The sequence below is a fragment of the Melanostigma gelatinosum genome (genome assembly GCF_949748355.1).
Source record: "Melanostigma gelatinosum genome assembly, chromosome: 13".
NCBI lineage: Eukaryota > Metazoa > Chordata > Actinopteri > Perciformes > Zoarcidae > Melanostigma > Melanostigma gelatinosum.
Genome location: NC_136646.1, coordinates 8,285,078 through 8,306,413, shown reverse-complemented (window position 1 = coordinate 8,306,413; position 21,336 = coordinate 8,285,078). Strand labels below are relative to the sequence as shown.

Sequence of the window (21,336 nt, the reverse complement as noted above, 5' to 3'; positions counted from 1 at the left end):
ACATTCTGTGGGACTCCTGAGTTTCTGGCCCCGGAGGTGCTGACGGACACGTCGTACACCAGAGCAGTGGACTGGTGGGGGCTCGGGGTGCTCGTCTACGAGATGTTGGTCGGTGAGGTGAGAATACAGAGCTGGAGTAGTTTCTTTTTTTTAAATGACTATTATCGTATTTATCAAAGATCATGAGGAGATGTTTGGCAGCCTCTGCATGCTTGGATGTTAGACTTTAATGTGAAGGAAGAGTTAGATGAGAAGATGGCCACCACTCATGTCTGTGCGATGAATGTAAAACTACAGCCAGTAAGAGTAACATGGCGGTAAATCGCCCAGCGGCTGGCATCACTACAGTAGTGTCAATCATGACGGATGAGCTGTGGCCCAGGCGTCCTAATGGAACACGAGCTTGTACAGGCTGAGCTTAGGTGGTAACATCCACCCTTTGATAGACTGGTAATATATTTTCATATATAATTCAATCGAGGCTTTTAGAGACGGAGTTCATGGAGGTCTAATATGTAATGCGATGCGAACTAATGTGTCTGTTTCTTTCAGTCTCCGTTCCCAGGCGACGATGAGGAGGAGGTCTTCGACAGCATAGTGAACGACGAAGTGCGCTACCCTCGCTTCCTCTCCACCGAAGCCATCGGCATCATGAGACGGGTCAGGCTCCGCCCATTTGACCTTTTATCTTTTTATTAGCTTGTAATGTTGAAAAATATGCAAATGTCAGCACTTTTTAGGTCACTTATTACTTAAACAACAAAGAATAACAGGTGGGGAATTGCTGCTTTTTGTTTGTAGTTGCTGAGGAGGAATCCAGAAAGACGTCTGGGCTCTGGAGAGAAGGACGCCGAAGACGTGAAAAAACAGCCATTCTTCCGGGTGAGACTTTAGTCTTTTCGTCTTGATGTCACTGAGGGCGCCGGTGATGAGAAACTGAACGTACCTGTGTGTTTAGGGTGTGAACTGGGAGGACCTTCTTCAGAGGAAGGCCCCGCCCCCCTTCGTCCCGACCATCGGAGCAAAAGAAGACGTCAGCAACTTCGACGTGGAGTTCACCGCCGAGGCTCCTGCCCTCACGCCGCCCCGCGAGCGCCGCACCCTCTCCCGCAAGGAACAGGACCACTTCAAGGATTTTGACTACGTCTCCGACCTCTGCTAGGGTCAGGGGTCACAGAGGTCGTTAGCAGCCAGACTCTGAGAGGAGACCGAGAAGCGAAGGCTGACTCTGTCCCGCACAGAGAGAGAGAGAGGAACTTGAAGGCGTGACGAGAGGCTGATCCCCTCTTCCTCTCCACGTCTGTCTCTTTGCGACGGGACGAAGAACCGGCCGGGCCGATGTCGGATCGCGTGTCCCACACATACGCGGCGGTGTCACGGATCTGCTGAGAGGTCTGCAGATCCGTGACACCGCGTGGCTTTTAGAGGAGGAAGCGGTGATGAAGATAATCCAGATTATGTAACAGATGGAAGATGAGATGACGGATCCTGCCGTCTGTCCGACACGGTGGAGCACACTGAAACGCAGTCGGAGAGTCAGAAGTGATTCTTCTGACAGGAAGCAGTTTGTCTCTTTCTCTGTCCTGCCCTCGTCTCTTGTCCCTTCACCTCTGCTGTTCGTGTTGCTGCTAAGTGTGTGTTTCCTTGTGTTCGGTGTCCCTACCTCCGTCATGAATGTATCCACGTCAGCCGCAATCATGCACCACCTGTACATTTACACATGGGGGAGCCAGAGGAAGGAGGGAATTCAGAGCCGCTGCCTGTTGATGGTGTCACAGAAACAAAGCGGAGCAGGTGGGGGTTCTACCAGAGAGGGAGGGGAGCTGTTAGTGTGCTCAATCTTACGTGTCGTCTGCTCATTGCACTGTCTTTCGGTACAACACAGATTTTTAACTACAATCGTTTCTCAATGACAAAAAAAGCTTTTACAGATTTTTGTTCTTTTTGTGATTTATGTTCACCCCCCCCCCCCCCCCCCATCTTGTGTTTCCTTCTCTGTCATTTGCTGGTGAAATATGTTCGAACTGTGACTCAGTAAAGATGTGAACCCAACACAGAAGCATTGAGAAGTTTGTTTTCCTTTCAGTTGATCGGTGCTTATTGAGGAAAAGTGCAAAAGTCCTCATTCGACCCTTTTTGAGCTCACTACAACTCTAAATCCTCAATATATCCCAAAAACTAGGTGATGGATTGCAATGAGACTTTTTATTTCATGGTCCCCAGAGGATAAAGTGTGCTGACCCTGGTGATCCTCTGTCTTCTCCTCTAGCGCCACCATGAGGTCGACATTTGTTTTTCGTAAAAGGTCTCAACAACCATTGGGTGGATTACCATCACATTTGTAGCAGACATTCATGTTCCCCTCAGGATGAATTGCATTGTATCTGTTAATGTTACATCCAGCGCCATCATCAGGGCAACATGTTTATTTGTCCATTTCTGTGGTTTATGACCAAAAACCTGTAAAACTAGTGACATTCCCATCAGCATCAGCCTTGGTACCGAGCACCTCCGTCTCCGGAACTGCTCTCCTCCCGGCTCCAGCCTCCTAATTGGCTGGGAGCAGAGACCCAGCGCTGCCACTTATTTTCTGTAACCAGCGTAACGTTAGCATGATAACATGGTGGAATTTGCGCGCTAACGTCTGACCCGCAAGTTGTAATTTCAAGGTTTGGCCACTGTGTCAAATTAGCCTTCGAAGCCCCCGGGGCTCTTCCTGGGGGGTTGATGGAGGCATGCACACTGCACACTGCACACTGCAACCGGCTGCGGGAGGACATCCTGGTATTCTTTGTCCTGCTGCATCTAACATACTATTCATTGGGACATGCTAAATCTTAGCATGTTAGTATGTGTATTGGAACACAACCTTGGTAAACATTATACCTGCTTAACATCAGCATGTTAGCATTGTCACAGAGCACGACATGCTGATGTTAGCATTTAGTACAAATCAGTACAGCCTCACAGAGAAGCTGAAATTCTGACGTCTTTCATGTATTCAGCAGTTTTCCATGTTTTAAAATGATTTAGTCTGTACATCTAGATACATCTTAAGACAACGGGAGTAGAAGGTGGAGATTCATTTGCAACTTTAGGAGATGAACAGATTTTCTTTCCTCTGATCTCATATGCTGACGGAGAGCAGCATCTTATCACACAGAAAGCGGAGAAAAGAATGATTTTATTTCCAATCGTGGGGTAACAGTGTGTCACTTTAAGTCATTTTGATGTTCAGAGAGGACGACGCTCTTAGAAAGGTTTATGGATTCATGTTCACAGATGTTTACAGCAGACAAATATTTAGACTTTAACGCCTGAAAATGCTCCTGAGATACCGTTTTTGACATATTGTTCCCATCAGAATGCAGACTGTAAATACCAATGTGAACTTATTAATAGAAGAGATGTACTGTTCTGTGCCAACGGTCACGCTGACACCAGGACAGTGAACTCGCTCAGATGGATTTTGTCGTTCATAAAAAAAAAACAGGTACACTGTAATATGAGTGCTAAGAATATTGAGCCAGTTTTGAAGCGGTTTTGGGCACAATATTTTCCATCTCTGAGAGGGTTGTTGGGTTGTGAAACTGATGCAGAGCCAGACCGGCTCCCAGCTGTTGTTGTTGATTGTGTCCTAAAATGGTCGGAATTAAAAACATTCCTAGAATTATTGGCGGGAATGAAACTGGAAGAACTGTAGATGCACTTTGTAAACTTGTCTCAAAAAGCAATTAAGAACGTTGAATTGGACACCATAGTTACATGAGTGGTGTTTTTCTTTTTTTCATTACTGGAAATGCCTCTAAAAATAGAGTTAACTGAACTGTAATTTGGTTGTTCTGTTAACAAAAAGTCACAAATTGCTCCACTTAGCCGAAAAAGAAAACTCACTGCACAAACAATATTTCATAGAATCGGTCAAAAGGTCTCATCAATTTTGGACAATCGATGTGTGGAAATCAGAACTGATGATGGATGCTTCATCTTCAACACATAATGAGAACATCAATTTAATTCAGCGCGTGCTGTAGGCTACATCCACCACAGCCGCACTTGTATCTCTTGTGTTAACGTTACATCAAACGTTGGCGACTTTTTTCACCGATGAAGTATTACACTGATATATAGTTGGGGGACTAACAAGACAAATGCTGCAGCAGAGGCCGACATATCCAGTGTGGGTGAACCTCCACCAATACAGGATCCAGATTCCCACATATTGTGCAAGACGAGCGATGTAGTTCACTGAGCCGCTTCACACAAAACTGAATGGTGCTACGACAAACCCACTGTGATCTTTGTTCACTTGCTAAATTATCAAAGCTGAATTGTAATTCGAGGCACAACTGAAAGGGAATTGACATCATTTAACTCATCATTGGCTACCGTACACCGAAAGGGGCGGGACTTCCCCTCTCTGTTGCCTCTCAACATGCCGCCGGCTTATAGCTAACGTTGCTAACAGCGCTAGCGGTGCAAACTACTTTTTTTTTTTAAAAAGTGCTTACAGAGCAAATGGTTTTTAGCTGAGGGGGAACCGGAGGGTGGTTGCTTCGCTTCCGTGATGTCAAATGTCGGTTGGGCGGCCGTTATGAGCTGTAACCGAGAGTGGCAGCCATGAGCTAGCTAGTGGAGCATGCTCACACGTGCTAGCATGTCCTAAAAACATGGAGGGACCGGCCTGTTGTTGAGAATAAATCTCATGTTGAGGAGAAAACTCAGGTGAACAGACTTAGGCCGAGGCGTTTAGCTCAATTCAAGCAATAAGGTTTATTTGTGACAGAAGTATTATGTCCAGCAGTTAAACGTGCACGGACCTAGAAAGTTCACTCTGTAGGAGTGAATGAAAAGCTAAAAAGGCGCTTAGACAGAGTGCGCATGCGTTCATATATTAGGTGCTCCTTTTGGAGCCTATTGGTCAAAGCAAAGTAGGAGGCGGATCTGTTTTTAGCATTCAGATGACCTGATGGAGCTCTGGGCATCTCCGCCCACACTGGCTCACGTCCGGGATCCGCCTTCTCTGGAACGTCAGTGTGTGTGAGATGTTGATTCAGCAGCATATTGTTATGTTCGGCCAACTAGATAAGCTAGGCGCTAGATATGCAAGGGCGCCTCTTTCTATCTCTAAGATGGAGCAGGCAGTTGAGACTGGTTCTCTGTAAGACTATGTGACATTTAACTGGGGCAAAAGCTATCCTTCAGAGTTCTAGTATTTTCCACTTTGTTCAGGCGAGTGCGAGAGTGCCCCACCTGGTGTTTTTGACCTTCGTGTACTAGAACTCCGCGTATAAGCTGTGTTTAACATTGAATGAATGTATATTTTTATTTACACTGTCTAAGTCAACAAAGTCAGGAGAAGCTTGTTGCAACACACAGAGAAGGAGCGACTTCACTCTGCTCGGGTCGGCATTACTCCTCTGTATCTTTATGTTTATGTGTATTTATAAACTCGTTTTAGAAGGCTTGTTTTGGCTGCCGTGTTGGCTCCTATTGGCCGCATTTATTTCCCGCAGACGTGAGGTCGAAAGGGACAGAACCAAAACTCAGAAGCAGAAATATGGAAAATATGAACCATGTCATTAATGTCTCAGAGGGTCGAAGAAGACATAATATGTGTGAGTTTACTCCCCCTCCCAAACATTTCACCTGCCAGTCAACTCCCTTTGGTTCCACCCTCCTCCTCCTCCTCCTCCTCCTCCTCCTCCTCCTCCTCCTCCTCCTCCTCCTCCTCCTCCATCCCCTCCTCTCCCTTCCTGTTGCCATCCACGTTGGGAGACGTTTTCCAAAGGCCTTTTATTCCTCTCCATCTCGCCATCTATGTCACACCATCCTGCAGTCCCCTCCCATTGCCCCTTTTTTAATTGTGTCTTCACAACCAGGCCTCCTCCTCCCCTCCCTTTTCAGTGTCCCACTTGGTGCGTAAAATGAATTTTCCACTGAGAAAATACTTCTCACAAGTCGCAACTCAGCTGAGGTTGGGGGGGGGGGGGGGGGGGGGGGGGGGGGGGGGGGGGGGGGGGGGGGGGGGGGGGGGGGGGGGGGGGGGGGGGGGGGGTATTTGCGTCATTGAATATGTGGAGGGTGTGTGCGACTGCGTGGTTGTGTGTTTGAGGAAATAGGACGGGGGGGGGCAGTCCTCCCAGTGGAGTCTGGATCAACAACTGGATCAGATCAGTCCGCCTCTCCCTCCGTGCGGCGCTGCAGGTGAGTTCACCGTCTCTCCTCATGTTTGGTCCTCATGTTTGTTCGTGGAGGAAAAGTTTTAGGACTCATCAGATGAGCTTTAGACATTAAAACAGAAATATAAGAGAACACAAGCTGGCTTTTAAATCCTAATGGGAATAAATCTGTTCGTACCTCGTGCACCTTACTTGAATGAATTGTAAGATTAGTCGATAAGTCTGTTTGATCGACACTTTATAAAAATTCAATTCATTGATGTTATTCAGTCCTGCATTGCTTGCTTTTCCTGTTGTTTGAATGTTAGGGTACATTTATTGTACAGGAAAACTCTGATTTAATATATTGCTTTTCAATTTATTGCTTGTTTAAATTGTGCTTATATTTGTTGTGTGATATTCATACTCGTGTACTTTTTGGGAAATGTGCTGTAAAAAAAGTGCATGCACATTCTAGTCAAGCTATGGAAGCCCATTTCTTTACTATCGCATCAGTTTTACTTAAATTCGGAAACATTTCTAAATTTAGAATTTTTACCATTTATTATCGACTCACTTTCAGAATTGTTTGACTCACTGTCTCATCATTTGCAGAATCGGAAACAGTTTGTTTGTATGTTTGCACATACAAGGAATTTGACTTGGTGATTGGTGCATTCAAATAAAGACAGTGGAATAGTATAATACATCATTCAAAAATAATTATAATATTATCTAACACTATAGTTTGACTTAGTCAGTAAAATATTTATTTTGTCATATCATAATGTTGGCTTGTTAATCCAATAATTGATTAAATGATGACTATCATAATTAGTTATTATAATAATTTTGTTTCTGGTGTAAATTTGCTTCCATAGAAACTAGGATGGTTGGCTAACATGATGGATCCGGTTGTTGTGAACAATCATTTTAACTATGGATTAATTAACCATTTATCAATTGACTAATCTATTTATTTAATATTTCTATGAAATATCAGAAAATAATGAAAATGCCTATTATTATTATTATTATTATTATTATTATATTATTATCATCATTATCTCAAGGTGATGTATTTAAATTGCATGTCTTATTCCAACATCAGTCCAAAACTTAAATAAATTCAGTTTACAGTCATGTATGACACTGAGAGCATCGGTAGAAAGCATGGAGACTGTAATGTATTCAGTAATAGTGTGTGCTGCATGTCTTACTGCCTGTTTCTGTTCACCAGGATGTTGCAAGAGGGACAGTGAGTCAGTGCAGTGAAGTGTTCATTATGCCTTCACTGTCAGGGGTCGGATGGACTGTTCTCTGTCTCCTGCTCTGGAAGAGAACGGGAGGTAAGAGCATCATCGGACCCATATATCTTCAGACCGACAACAATCATGACGGAGTTCTGTCGACATTAAACGTATCAACTGTGATATCTCCTCTGCTCGAGCAGCCACAAGTCAAAGGTCTTTATTGAAAGGGAACATAGTTTCTGTGGGAAATATTCCAGTCCCCTCCGGCAGGACTTTCTACATCAGACTGTCTGACTGATATGTTGAAATAAGGCAGAGGAAGAGTCACAAGAAGTGGCTCAGCAGTCATTCCGGTTTTTGTTGAACCAGTGTGCCATGTGCATGTAGAAGAAGCAGAGCATTGATCTCATCCAGTCATAACTGCTGTCATTTGTTTTGGTGACATTGAGGACTATTGGTGTACACACCCCACCTGCAGTTTTATTTGTATCGCACCTCCGAGTCCAAGCGTCTCCTGTTCCTCCTCAGCTCACAGTGTGGAGGTGCGCTGCTCCGTGGCACCAACGGGGGCGCTCCACCCTGTTCAGGGTCTGCTGGAGAGGTTCGAGGCTGGGCAGGGCTGTGCTGCCAGGGAACGCGGGGACAAGGAAACTCATGTCATTGCAGTGGGGAGAGTCACAAACAGCCCAGAAAACAAGGTACTATGCAAACTCAAACTGGGTGTAAGAGTATGGAGGCAGTGATCAGAAGTACATTTACTTAAGTACAAATCTGAGGTGTACTTCACTTGAGTTTTTCAATTTTATGCGACTTCATATTTCTGCTTCTGTACATCTCTACAGGGAAATACTGTACTTTTTACTCCACTACATTTATCACACTGCTTTAGTTACTACTTTCCGGACTATAAGCCGCAATTTTTCCCCCCCCACGCTTTGAGACTGCGGCTTATACACCGGTGCGGCTTATATATGGATTTGTTCGTAGCTTTGCGCCGCCAACACATTTAACATAAATATTGTAATGTTCCACTTACGAGTCGGAGACAGGGTCCTTGCAAGGGGTTTATTCACAGAAACTTTTCAGATTTTTTTATTCATAAAATATGATTATGTGCTATAAATTATCCAACAGTATATAAAGTAGTTCCCCCTAATATACATATATGTATATCTGTATGTGTATATATATGTATATATATGTGTATATATAGATATGTATATCTGTGTATGTATATACATGTGTATATGTATATATATGTATATATACATATATGTGTATATGTATATATATACATATATGTGTATATGTGTATGTATAAATATATGTACATCTAAACATGTTTTTTTTAGGGGCGAACTACTTTATATACTTTATATATTGTTGGATAATTTATCGCAAATAATCATATTTCATAAATTTGAAAATATTTTTTTTTATTATTTTTTTTTATTAAATAAAATATATATACATATTTATAACTCCACAAGTTTGCATTTATTTTATTAACTAATTAATTGTGAAGGAAAGTAATACAAAACCTTCACAATTAACCAGTTTTTTGAAAAATATTCATCATCATTGTAATTATTTAACATCAAATATTATCCATTCATGTATTCGGTTGTTATATTTTTGGCTATTTTGTTAACCACTGTAAACATCACAGCCGCTTCCTCTTCTTCAGGTGACGGTGTTGCTGAAGCCGTTGTCTCTTCCCCCCCCACCTCTCAGAGCCCTCCACCTGCTGCTCAGCTCCAAGGTCCCGCTCACCTGGTGGCTGGAGGCTGACAGCCTGCCCCCAAACCTGCCAGTGCTGGTGCAGGTCAGTCCGAGTGCGTCACATCACATCTGTGTCATATGACACTTGATTGAGCGCTCACATAAATAATTTGCTGTGTAATGAGTAAAGTCGGTTTTTCTGCTCCATCAACGTCTTTTTCTCCTTGAAATCTTCTTTTTTGCCCTCATCCGCAAGGTGTCATCAAACTCCAGCGTCCAGTCCAGCGCCCTGCGTTTGAACGTCCAATCGGTGCCTTCGCTCCCCTTTCTTGCACGTGCGCTGCACCGCTGGGCTCTGAAGCACCACGGCAGCCTGTCCTCTCTCACACACGCAACACGCGGCAATCGAGTCTACGTCCGACTGGGAGAGGGTGAGCCCCCGAGAAGTGATGATGCTGTCCGTCCAATTACAAAAGTTTAAATTCTATTCACGATGTTAAGGAGATGACGTGCATCATTTGAAGGGTCAGTGTTTACAGCTCCTCGCTCATCAGCATATTTATAGAGGAGCAACGGCAAATAGAAGTGTACAAAAGTTTAAAGTAATAGTTAAATAGATAAATAAAATAATATTCTCAGCAGTCTGCTGCCAGCAATATCCTTATATTTAACAGACAGACAGGTGTGATTCTTCTCATCGAACACTCTGAAGCAGGGGTCTCAAATTCCCGGCCCGCCACGTCATTTTATGTGGCCCGCGAATCCGCCAGCAAAAAAAAAGAAGTAAAGTTAGACTAATAATAATAAAAATATCCCCATAGTCGAAATTATGAGATAGAAAGTCGAAGTTATTCGATAGAAAGTCATAATTCTGAGATAGAAAGTCAAATTTATGAGATTGAAAGTCAAATTTATGAGATTGAAAGTCAAAATTATGAGATTGAAAGTCAAAATTATGAGATTGAAAGTCAAAATTATGAGATTGAAAGTCAAAAAAATGAGATTGAAAGTCAAAATTATGAGATTGAAAGTCAAAAAGATGAGATTGAAAGTCAAAATTATGAGATTGAAAGTCAAAAAGATGAGATTGAAAGTCAAAATTATGAGATTGAAAGTCAAAATTATGAGATTGAAAGTCAAAATTATGAGATTGAAAGTCAAAATGATGAGATTGAAAGTCAAAATGATGAGATTGAAAGTCAAAATTATGAGATTGAAAGTCAAAAAGATGAGATTGAAAGTCAAAATTATGAGATTGAAAGTCAAAATTATGAGATTGAAAGTCAAAATTATGAGATTGAAAGTCAAAAAGATGAGATTGAAAGTCAAAATTATGAGATTGAAAGTCAAAATTATGAGATTGAAAGTCAAAATTATGAGATTGAAAGTCAAAATGATGAGATTGAAAGTCAAAATTATGAGATTGAAAGTCAAAATTATGAGATTGAAAGTCAAAAAGATGAGATTGGAGGTCAAAATTATGAAAAAGAAAGTCAAATTATGAGATACTTAAACAGTTAGAAGCAGCTCTTTGGCTTACTGTACATTTAACATGGAAATGTATTGTGAGTACATTGAAGACTACTTTAAACTGTGAATGCAGAGAGTTATTTAACAACATGTTACGAGTAGTTACATTTACAACCGGCCCTTTGTGGGCGACCATGATGCTGATGTGGCCCGGAGTGAAAATGAGTTTGAGACCCCTGCTCTAAAGCAAGCAAACACATTTCCCAAACTACGGCTTTAACCTAAACATCTGTGCACCGGTTTGATGTTCTGTAGGTTCAAATTCCGGTCATACAATCTCATCTCACATCTCACCAGACGTAAACGCGAGCCTCCGGTCGGACAGATGGTGCTGAAAGACTTTGTGAAACCTACCTCCCTCTTGCTTTGACTCCATATTACAGATCACACTTTGCCTGATGTGTGCCAGCTGCAGACCATGTTCCTCTCTCACAACTACCTGACCTCTGAGCTGCAGCCGCAGGAAGTGCAGGGCTGCGCCGGCGCTGCAGCAGGTGGGACCGGCCCCGAAGTCCATGTGATCAAGCTCCATTCGGCCGGCTCAGGGCTCTGCGGGTGAGAAGCGCGGGTGTATATAACGCCTGTTGTTGCACAAGCGAAGTTGAAACTTGTTCTCTCGCTCTCTCCGTCTCCTCCAGCTCCCTCCAGGTGGAGGTGATCGTCTCTCTTGTGCCCCTGGTGGCCAACTCAAAGAGCCAGACGGTTGTGTTGATTCTCAGCAGCTCTGTTCCAGTCAACTGGGCCGTGGTTGCTCATGGTGTCCGGGGTCGTGTCTCTGTTCATGTAAGGGCACCATCTCCTCTTTGTGTCTGAAGACGTCATCTGATTTATTCGTCTAACAACTGCCTCTATGGATAAGCAGTTAAAGATGATGGATGGCGTTATTCTATGTTTTTCTTATTGTCAACAATTGTTTTCAATAATTCAACAACAAATTGATCCTACTGACATATAAGACCTATGCAGCCATAGCCTGATATATCATCTTCCTCTGTGCCATAGAGCTCTATTATTTCCCAAAAACTATTAAAACACACAAGAGGGCCACACTGGTGCAAAAAAACAATGCGGTAGTGTCTTAAACCTGCATTCTGTCTACTGACCATCAGGGGGCGACTCCTCTAATTGTATAGAAGTCTGTGAGAAAATGACTCTATTTCTCTCTTGATTTATCACCTCAGTAAATATTGCAAACATGAGTTTATGGTCTCAATCTCTAGTTTCAAGTCTTCTGCAATACAGCATGATGTTCATTTAGTACATTAAGGTCAAATAGACTTTGTGTTTTAGGGCGGGGCTACCTTGTGATTGACAGGTCGCTACCCTACCAGAGCCGTCTCTAGGTCACTCTTCCGCCGTCAAAATATGGTCACTTTCGTCACTGGTTGCAAAAAAAGCCAAGATGGCGACCGGCCATTAATCCGAAAGGGCGTCGGCCAAAACGCAGATCTCAAGGATTCAAAAACGGAAATCCAAAAACCAATGGGTTCACGATGGCTACGTCCACTTCTTATATACACTCTATGGGTGGAAGCCACTTCCTCATCCCTCCTCTGCTCAGCCTTGTTGAGACCGGACTGGCCTTCACAACATCTCTAGAGAAACCACAAGGTTAAGCCACAAAGAGATAAAATGATGGACCACCAACTGTTGCATATCACATTCCAACTTGATTTTACTTTGATTACGTCTCTGTATCTGTCTTCGCTCTCTTGTAGTCCTCCAACAGCGTGTCCCCACCCTACCCACCTGAGCCCGACCTGACCCTGTCCAGTACGCTTAACTCTAACCTGTCCACCATACCTGACCTTCTCGCGTGGGCCCGAGAGAGGGGCTACACCGGGCTGACCTCATACACCGAGGCCAACCTGGCCAATCGCTTTGTGATCCAGCTGGCTGGGGGCGTGACAGGTCAGGACCCCTGTGTGTCTGTTGTTTCCATCGCTGTGTGAGTGACTTCGCTTTATTTTGAAATCCGCCCAAGTTTCCTCCACGGACAGGAGAAAGTATTTGCTTTACGATGGAAGATGAGAAACGAAAAACAGAATATTTCCACCGCATGTGCCGAATGAAAGGGGTATCGGAAGTGTGAGTGTTTAACGTCTCCGCCTGGCTGTCTCTGTGTCTCCTCTCTGTCTGCGCCTCAGACGCGGTTGCCGTGGTGAATCCAGCGCTGGCGAGGCCGCCCTGGGCCGAGGAGCGCCGGCCGAGGCAGTGGCTGAACGCTGGAGGCCGAGCACGAGGAGGCCGGGAGAGTTTCACGGTGCAGTGTGAGGACGGACACCTCAGCGTGACCGTAGACCGACGCGTCCTGCAGGTCTTCATACCTCAATATTAGATGTATACGATTCATAAGGAGAGACGCTGCCTACTGATGTATCCTGAGGTTTCACAAAGGCCATAATGCCCAGCAGCCGCTTGGAGTACCGCCAACGTTGACTTAATAAGAATTCTGTTTAAACTTGCACCGTAACAATGAAATAAACCAACCTTTGCTTTTGATGGGAATATCTTGTACATGGATCACATTTAAAGCTGCTCTAATCATTATGGTTTTTTTTTACTAACAATGAATCAACTACACGCATGTAATATGAAAATGATAAAACCCACAGGGAACTGTCGCACTACTCTGCTTTATGGAGTGTTTTAGTGTCTCCTCAGAGTTTTAAACCGTATGCTAGTAGATGACCAAACAGCAGACACACAAAGTAAGTGAGTAGCTCTTGAACATAGCGCAGCTTTTAGCAGCTGGAGCCAGATGTTTGCCCTCAGGGGTTTAGTGGAAACGGAGCGAAAGGGATGCCAATGTGGATCCGTGTCTGCTAGATCTGTAAATATGTGTTTGCCTTAATATTTATTAAGTTCAAAGAATCTCTTTGCTGCCTCGGGGGAGGCAGCCTTAGGTAGCTTCACCAGTGGCACCGATAGCGCCCTCTCAGCCGCATTTCAAATGACCTCTTTCACAACCATCGACGGTTGCGTGGCTGTGGTAGTTGAAAAAATGTTTTTTAAAATGTTGCCATGCCTGTTGCCCATGTAAATTTGTATGTGGTGCCATAATCAAAGTTATAGTGAACCTTAATGTTGATATGGCACACATCTGTGGATGTCGGACCAGCTGTTGGTTCAGCTTGTAAATGGATTGCCATGAAGTATATTACATTACATTTGTGGTTTTTGAGTGTGATGTTTCAATCAACAAATGAATTATTGTTATTATTATTAAACAAACTGTGTGTACATCATTTCACTTATACAGAAAAATGATTCATATGAAAGCTGCGTCGTCTCACATCAGTTCTCCCTTCCAGAGCTTGTCCGTCCCAGTGACTGCCGTGACTCTGCGAGACTCAACGTGCCTGGCTCAGTCCAACGGGAGTCATTTCCTGTTGGTGTTCCCAGTCATTTCCTGTGGGACCGAGGGTCTTCTCCTGGGACAGCCGAGAGGGGTGCAGTACAAAAACATGGTGAGATAAGAAATATGTCTTCTATTAAACCCTGTATTATATATTTGACCAAATTCAATGTTTATTTACCTCGATAAAATAATCCATATTTCATTTTTTTTCACTCAACTTTTAAAGAATTATGGGAGATTTTATGTCGTCCTTGTTCAATTAATTTACATAAACCAAAAAATGGCAGGGAAAATCAGAGATGTGATTTGAGAAGGAAGCAGAAACCCGATCAGTGAAGCTTTGAGAGCACAAAGGGAAAAACAACAGAATTCAAAGTGAGGTCAATGTTTACCAGACAGTGACAAAAACACAAGGCACATAATAGACACTTGAAATTGTGGTAAGTGGAAGTTGTCCCCAGTGAGACTTGTGACCCAGGTCATCATGACCAGAGCAGCGCGGAGTTAAAGCCTTAGGACGGGATTCTGCACAGAGGCAAACAAAGTGAGAGATGAGAGGGAGGACACAGAGTAAAGAGGCAAGCAACAAAGGCAGGAGGTGTGTGTAATGAAACACTGAATGAAAAATGTGTCTATAATGTATAAAAATAAATATGCTTCTTTCCTCTGACTGTAATAATCATAATCATCAGCAGGTATTATTAACTGATGCATTTTGCACTAAATGCCAATGACAGAGAGAGAGAGAGAGAGAGAGAGAGAGAGAGAGAGAGAACTCTGGCTTAAGCATGAATAACTATGCAGTGAAATAAGAATATAAGATGAAATAAAAGCATGGATAACCTTTTCCAGGTCAGCAAAGAATCAATTTTTTGATATGTCTTCATCGATAGACTGCCAAGGTCAATACGGATGAGCTGTGAGGAGTTTGGAATACAGAATAATATGATCTCTGCTTTATTGTTGTTTCGTTGCTGTAAATCGTTGGACATCGAGCACATCATCTTTTCAATGAGAGGGACAAGATCGCTGTTGACTTTAGGTGTACTGATGCATACAGCTGGGTGTCATCTGCATAGAAAGAAAGATTATTATTATTTGTGCACAAGAATCCATACAGTATCACAAAAACATAATTACGCAATACTCAAGTGTGTTGACATTTTCTTACACATGGTTGCAATGTCGCCCTCCTCTCTGTCCAGGTGTTATTATGGAGAGACGAGCCTGAGGCCATCCTGGCACTCAATGAGACAGAATTGAAGTCCAAAGGTCCACTCGGCATACATGTGAGATATCTGTAAACCTATATAACTTTGGATACTGCATTATTCATGACATATTTCTAACCTACGGCCTCCTGTTTCTCCTCTCAGTTCAGCTGTTTGGCTGCGGTCCCCACGCTCCCCGGGTCTGCTGGAGTCGATGATGTCGACGTAAACACCCCCCCGACAGGGCGGGTCTTCTGGGCACCCGGGGGTCCGGGGCCTGATCCAGGAATGAGACACCTTCCGACACCCGGACACAGATCTGCGCCCGTTCTTCTTCTGAAGCTCTTTGTCGCTGAGAGCTACGAGCAGAGGCGCATCGGCCCCTGTGTCATAACTGCAGACCACCGTGTCTATGTTGAGGTCCGTGTGTGTGTCGAATATTTTCTGTGCTTATTTGAAGCAAACTGTCAAAACCAAGTTCTTCAAAGTCAAGTACTTCATTTGTGTGATTATTGTTTTCTTTATGCACGTGTATGGCACTGTTACCAGTGAGAGCAGTAAGCTAACTTCATGGTGCATCATTACATTCCTTTGGTCCTGTTCATAATTAACTACAATTTGTCTTCTTCCTCACTGTTTTCTTATCTCTCCTACTGCAGATTTCAGCCAAAGCGCCCTTCATAGATGTCGTGGAGGTGAAGTCATGTGTGGTCTCTCCTCTGTCGGACCCGAATACGTCTCGTTTCTGGACCGTCATAAGCGAGGGCTGCTCCTCAGACCCCTCACTGACCCTCAGTGCAAAGACAAAAGATGAAGATGAAGAAGAGGCAGAAGGTGGTGGTGATGAACTGGAGGAGGAAAAGGAGGAGGTAGATGGACTGGAAAAGGGCAAAGATGGAGATGTCGTACTGCGACACAAAGTTGACAGAAGAGGGAGAGAAGCACCAGAGAGGATGGAAAAGAGTAGCGCGAATGTGGGAGCAGAGGAGGCAATACGGCCTTTGAGATTTAGTTTCATCCTTCGACCAGTTTATAATGACTCTATGCAGTTCCTCCACTGCAGGCTCCGTCTGTGTGTCTCTGACCCGAAAAAAGGGGAACCTACGGAGGAAATAGTAAAGAATGACTGTGAGGACAAACTGCATATCCCTCCACTTGTTTCTAGAACTTCCAGACACCAGGTACGCAAACAGTTAGCACACTAGGGCTACATTTCATAGCAATGAAGCCTCCTGTCAAATGCATCAAGGGAAGAGTTTGAAAATGTCTTTCTTGTTAAGAGTCAGATGAGCAGATTGGTACCACTCTCACTTGTGGATGCTAGATATAAGCTTAGCATAAAAAATTGAAACTACTACACTGGATCTGTCTAAAGGCAACAAATTCTGCCTACAAGCAGCTCTAAAGCTCATGTATTAACATGTATCTGTAAAATATAACACATTGTGGACTATTTCTTGGCGAAGAGCGGTGACTTCTTGGACCCTTAGCTGGTTGCCTGGTAACCTCATGGTAAAGACAAGACAATCAGCTTTTTTGGACCACAGGAGCTTTATCATAGGTCTAAGATCCCCTCTTTGTATTGTGTATGCACCGCAAGAACTAGGAACGGCCATAGTTCTTATAAAGCCGTTTTGAGGGACTTTCTTAAGGTGCGTTCACACCGGACGCGCCGATTTTTTTGACGCGCGTCGAGATTACATACAAAGTCTATGCACAGACGCGATGAGACTGGCCCGCCGCGATTTTGCGATGGCGCCAAACGCGTTGGACCAAGCCACCGGCCGAAATAACGATGTAATGATGCAGATTTGTACTTGTCTTCTCCGACAAAAAGGGACTCCGAAATAACTACGTAATGATGCCGATTTGTAGGCTACTTGTCTTCTCAATGGAGCTCTGATGGATCGGTGCTAGGCTATGCTAACATCGTAGCAGCTCTACCAGCAAAAAGAGAGAGCGTTGGACGCGTTTTTGCGTTGGACGCCGCAAAATCGCCAAGGCGCGAGTTGAAATTTTTCAACTTCTGCAAAATAATCACGTGACGCTGTGGCGCGATAGCCTATCAGCGTTGAGTTGCTCCCCTTGTCATCACTGACTTCCTGCCGTTGTTGAATCAGGAAATAAATCCTGTAGCCGTCTGTGTTCACCCAGAGCTCTACGATACCTCATATCAACAGAGACCGGACCAAACTATGTGTACACATGTGTGTGTGTGTAAACCATACGGTACAAACAATGAATAGACGCTGCCGTATTTACGTCTACGTGACGTTATTGAGTGCTGGTAGAGCTGCTACGATGTTAGCATAGCCTAGCACCGATCCATCAGAGCTCCATTGAGAAGACAAGTAGCCTACAAATCGGCATCATTACGTAGTTTTTTCGGAGTCCCTTTTTGTCGGAGAAGACAAGTACAAATCTGCATCATTACATCGTTATTTCGCCCGGTGGCTTGGTAGACACAGTGAATACAGCTCGATGAAATCCACGGAGCTCCTCTGAACAATATTATGAACCAGACATGACGGCGTTTAGTTTCCCGGGATATCTGTGACTTCCACAACACGTAGAAATATAGGTTATTTTTTTCCATGGTTAATGGCGGACAGTTGAACGGATCCAGGTCTATAAACCAAGACCCCTCTCCGGCGATTTTGTGGCGTTTGGTGTGAACACGACCGGCGGCGCGTTGGACGCGATTTTGCGCGCGCCTCAAAAAATTGAAGCGTTTGGTGTGAACGCAGCATAAGTGTTACTTAGTCGCGAGGTTTTGAAACTACTCTCGATTTTATACACAAGCATGTATGGGGGAATTAATCCTCTTTGAAAATGATAACGCCCTGATAAAACTGTGTCGCCAACATCAGATATTTATACACGAGTCCCACAAAAATGACCTGTGTTGGCTGATTGCAGAGCAGCGCCAGCAGCCGCCATTTTTAAAAACCTGTTGGCCGTGTAAACAACAGACAACCTAAAATACAAACGGCAGCTTGTAATGAAGTGAAGCTCAGGCTTCGCTGAGTGTTAACTTGACGTTATGTGGTACTCTAGAGTACCCAAAGAGTACCCAAAGAGTTCTGTGGACTCAGGGAGTCCACAGAACTCTTTGGAACAAAAACACTTTATTCGTTACTTTTGGGCAGTCAAGCTAGCTAGCTCTTTCCCGTCTATGTGCTAAGCTAACCGGATGCTAGCAGTAGCTTCATATTTACCACACTGACATGTTAGTGGTATCCCAGCAAGAGAAAGAATAATCATATTTGCCAAAATCCTGCTTTTGCTTTCATGTAACTTGAAAATGCTATTCACTAGGGGGGCAGACCTAAAGAACGTTTGGAAATGTAAGAACTAAAACAAATGTTTCGCAGTGTGAAAGGTTTTTAAGATTGTAGATCATTATTTATCCTGTCCACTTAGTGTTGATTCACAATGTGTGCTTTGTAACACTGATGACAGCTAACATGCAGGCCTTCTCCTGTGTCCCATCTCAGTGTGAGATCAGAAACCTCTACAGGCCCATGGTGGTCACCCAGTCCATCGGGTCACTGGCACACAAACTTGGGCCCTCTGCCGGCCAAAGAACCAAGAGGCTGAGTGTCTCCCCACTGGCCAGTCCAGACCCGGAGCACAGCAGTGAGTATCACTTATTTTTCAATGTTACCGTGAGACTATTTGACCTGCTGGACCGTCTCACTGTCTCATGAACACTGTGTCTCTGCAGTGACGGCAGGACCAGCGATGGGAATTGTCTTCGCTGCCTTTGTGATGGGCGTCGGCCTGATGGGGGGGCTGTGGTGCATCTATTATTATACAGGTAACGAGATCGGCTTCCTTCTGTCACTGAAAAGTGATTTAAATGTCCCGGACCTTTTGACATATTTGAAATTAAAAGTGATCATCATGATCATCATATCTGTTTTGCTGTTGAGACATTATAAAGAGACTCTGTAATTCTATCTTTCGAAAGGGGCACGTCCAGCGGCACTTGGAGGAGAAAGTCAGTTAACAGACCACACACATGAAGGTGGCAACATCTGGAATCCACTGTCAACATCTGATCAGGCGTCCAGCTCGGTGTAGGAGGTAAGATCGGATGAGGACGGTCCCTCATCGAAGTCTATGTACTACTGCATTATGTCAGCCTTTTGTGACTCCGACGGCGTTACGGGATGACTAAATTAGCTAAATTGCTAATTTAGGGGAGCACTCTCTTAAAGGGGATTCATCAAATGTGTTCCTTAGGGCCAGTGTTTTGAAACTACTTTTGAATCAGAACACACTTTGTCTGTTACTCAGGTCTCCAGGTTGTATGATTCTCATTTGAATACTGAAGCCAATTCAGTTCAATGAAATCCTTTAAAGAAATCCTTTAATAACACAAGCAGTGGGCGTACAGCTGTTGTGGACTGCCATTGAAGAAATACTGTAATTTTTGGTAATTATCTTATTATTTACTTGACACAAAGTACCATCCCAAATGATTCAAAGTGAATGGCAGCAACACCTTGCATCACGTTACACAGACAAATGCATGTAAAGCTGTAAACCCCTCTGTTCAAATGTACCACATTTTTACAAACTTGCAGAGTGAACTCGATGTCAAAGCGGTGGATTTAAAATAAACTGGCGCGGTTAGAAGCGCCGGCAGTTCCAGAAAATGTATCAGCATTAGGCGAACACCTGCCGGTTTCGACTCCGATGTGCCAGATAGGTCTGAACAGTTTTCATTCTTTTATCTCCCTCTCAGGATTTCCTGCAAATCTGAGAAAGGAGAACTGGAACAGAGGTTCTAACAGCTTGTGTGTGTGTGTGTGTGTGTGTGTGTGTGTGTGTGTGTGTGTGTGTGTGTGTGTGTGTGTGTGTGTGTGTGTGTGTGTGCGTGTGTGTGAGAGCTAGCACAGCTGCTAGAGCCGTGTTTGTGCACTTCTCCTGCATCGTTCATCTCTCTGCAGCGAGTGAGGCCTGAAACCATCTGAATACAGTAGCGCTTACTCATCGCAGCGTTTCTTTGTTGCCGCCTGCCATTCTGCGTCCCGTCATTTCAAAAGTGGCAGCGACTCGTCACACGGAGAGACGTTCATCTGGATTCGACAGGATCTAAACTTGGTCGTAGTGACTCAGACGGAAATCACGTCTTAAGAGACGGAGCACGAGGTCAAAGATCAACTGAGAGGTCACTGCCAGAGCCTGTTTGAAGAGTCCGTCATTGTCACTGTTTGTGCTGTTACTGTGAATCAGCTGGAAAACTGCATTTATTTGTGTGTGTATTCTGTTTGTGTTTATGTGGCTATTAAGATGGAATAAACATGTCGTTTCACTTTCAAATCACATGCAAGTCAAAGGAAGTTAATGTGCACTGTAAAATATATTAATAGTGAATGAGAGGCTGACGTGCCTGTGTTTCCACCTGACCATGTAATGGTGATGTGAACGGACAAACAGCAGAAACAGAGCAACATGTTGCCGTCCACCCGGCTTTTTTATTTATTTCATTTTTTTAAGAGCTTTTTTTGCTGAAAAAACAACCCCTAACAGCAGCGAGAGTGGCCCAAAACATTAGAGCCGCGTCCTAAAAACCACAACAATTAGTTGGTAAAAGTGCTCCGCAGAGCGGAGGGGAACTGAGTTGGTCGCTCATTCTCTGTGGGTTCGTCCCCTTTCGGTCTTTCGGTCCGTTGTAAACATGAAAATGTTGATCAGTGCAGCTTTAAAACACAGCATTTGAATGTAACAACCGGATGTGCTGTAGAGATGGTACAGAGTTTTGTATGTATGTTTTTTTGTTTGTTTTTTACTTCAATTTTTAGAAAGTTATTTAAAAAATGGACCTCCTGTCCGTGCAGTAGTGGAAGCACATCCTCATCATCAGTCATCTCTGCTGCAGTGTATTGAGGATGCTACATCCAATAACGGGGAGAATCACACAAAAACTACAATCGCACCCGCACGTGTTTTTTGAGGGAAATAGTTCTCTGAAAATTGCACGACGTGATTGGATAAAGGTCCTCTTGACACTGTTTCCTGGCACATCCTGGAGAGGGGGGGGGGGCAAACAGCCCGCATTATCAGTTGTGAATCACTTTTGGCACCGT

The 21,336-nt window shown here is 43.9% G+C and overlaps 2 protein-coding genes across 4 annotated transcripts in view; both read left to right on the top strand.

Annotated features, from left to right (window-relative positions):
- The window catches only part of LOC306787130 (serine/threonine-protein kinase N1-like), a 26,262-nt gene extending 24,203 nt beyond the window's left edge, over window positions 1–2,059 (top strand). For all 3 annotated transcript variants that reach the window (XM_079282177.1, XM_079282176.1, XM_079282175.1), the window contains 4 exons: window positions 1–117; window positions 553–660; window positions 802–882; window positions 959–2,059. The exon at window positions 1–117 is cut by the window's left edge and continues 26 nt beyond it. In XM_079282177.1, coding sequence (XP_079138303.1) covers window positions 1–117; window positions 553–660; window positions 802–882; window positions 959–1,162 — 510 coding nt within the window. In that variant the 3' untranslated portion in view covers window positions 1,163–2,059. The remainder of the gene's footprint in view (window positions 118–552; window positions 661–801; window positions 883–958) is intronic.
- A 4,025-nt stretch (window positions 2,060–6,084) lies between these two features.
- On the top strand, window positions 6,085–20,523 carry engl (endoglin, like). Its single transcript, XM_079282376.1, has 17 exons — window positions 6,085–6,207; window positions 7,402–7,510; window positions 7,943–8,112; window positions 9,102–9,239; window positions 9,393–9,567; window positions 11,050–11,221; window positions 11,305–11,449; window positions 12,385–12,577; window positions 12,814–12,983; window positions 13,981–14,136; window positions 15,233–15,316; window positions 15,404–15,658; window positions 15,898–16,419; window positions 18,736–18,877; window positions 18,966–19,058; window positions 19,212–19,327; window positions 19,992–20,523. Exons 2-16 carry the CDS (start codon window positions 7,447–7,449, stop codon window positions 19,322–19,324), a joined length of 2,592 nt encoding a protein of 863 aa, XP_079138502.1. The 5' UTR covers window positions 6,085–6,207; window positions 7,402–7,446; the 3' UTR covers window positions 19,325–19,327; window positions 19,992–20,523.
- The last annotated feature ends 813 nt before the right edge of the window (window positions 20,524–21,336 follow it).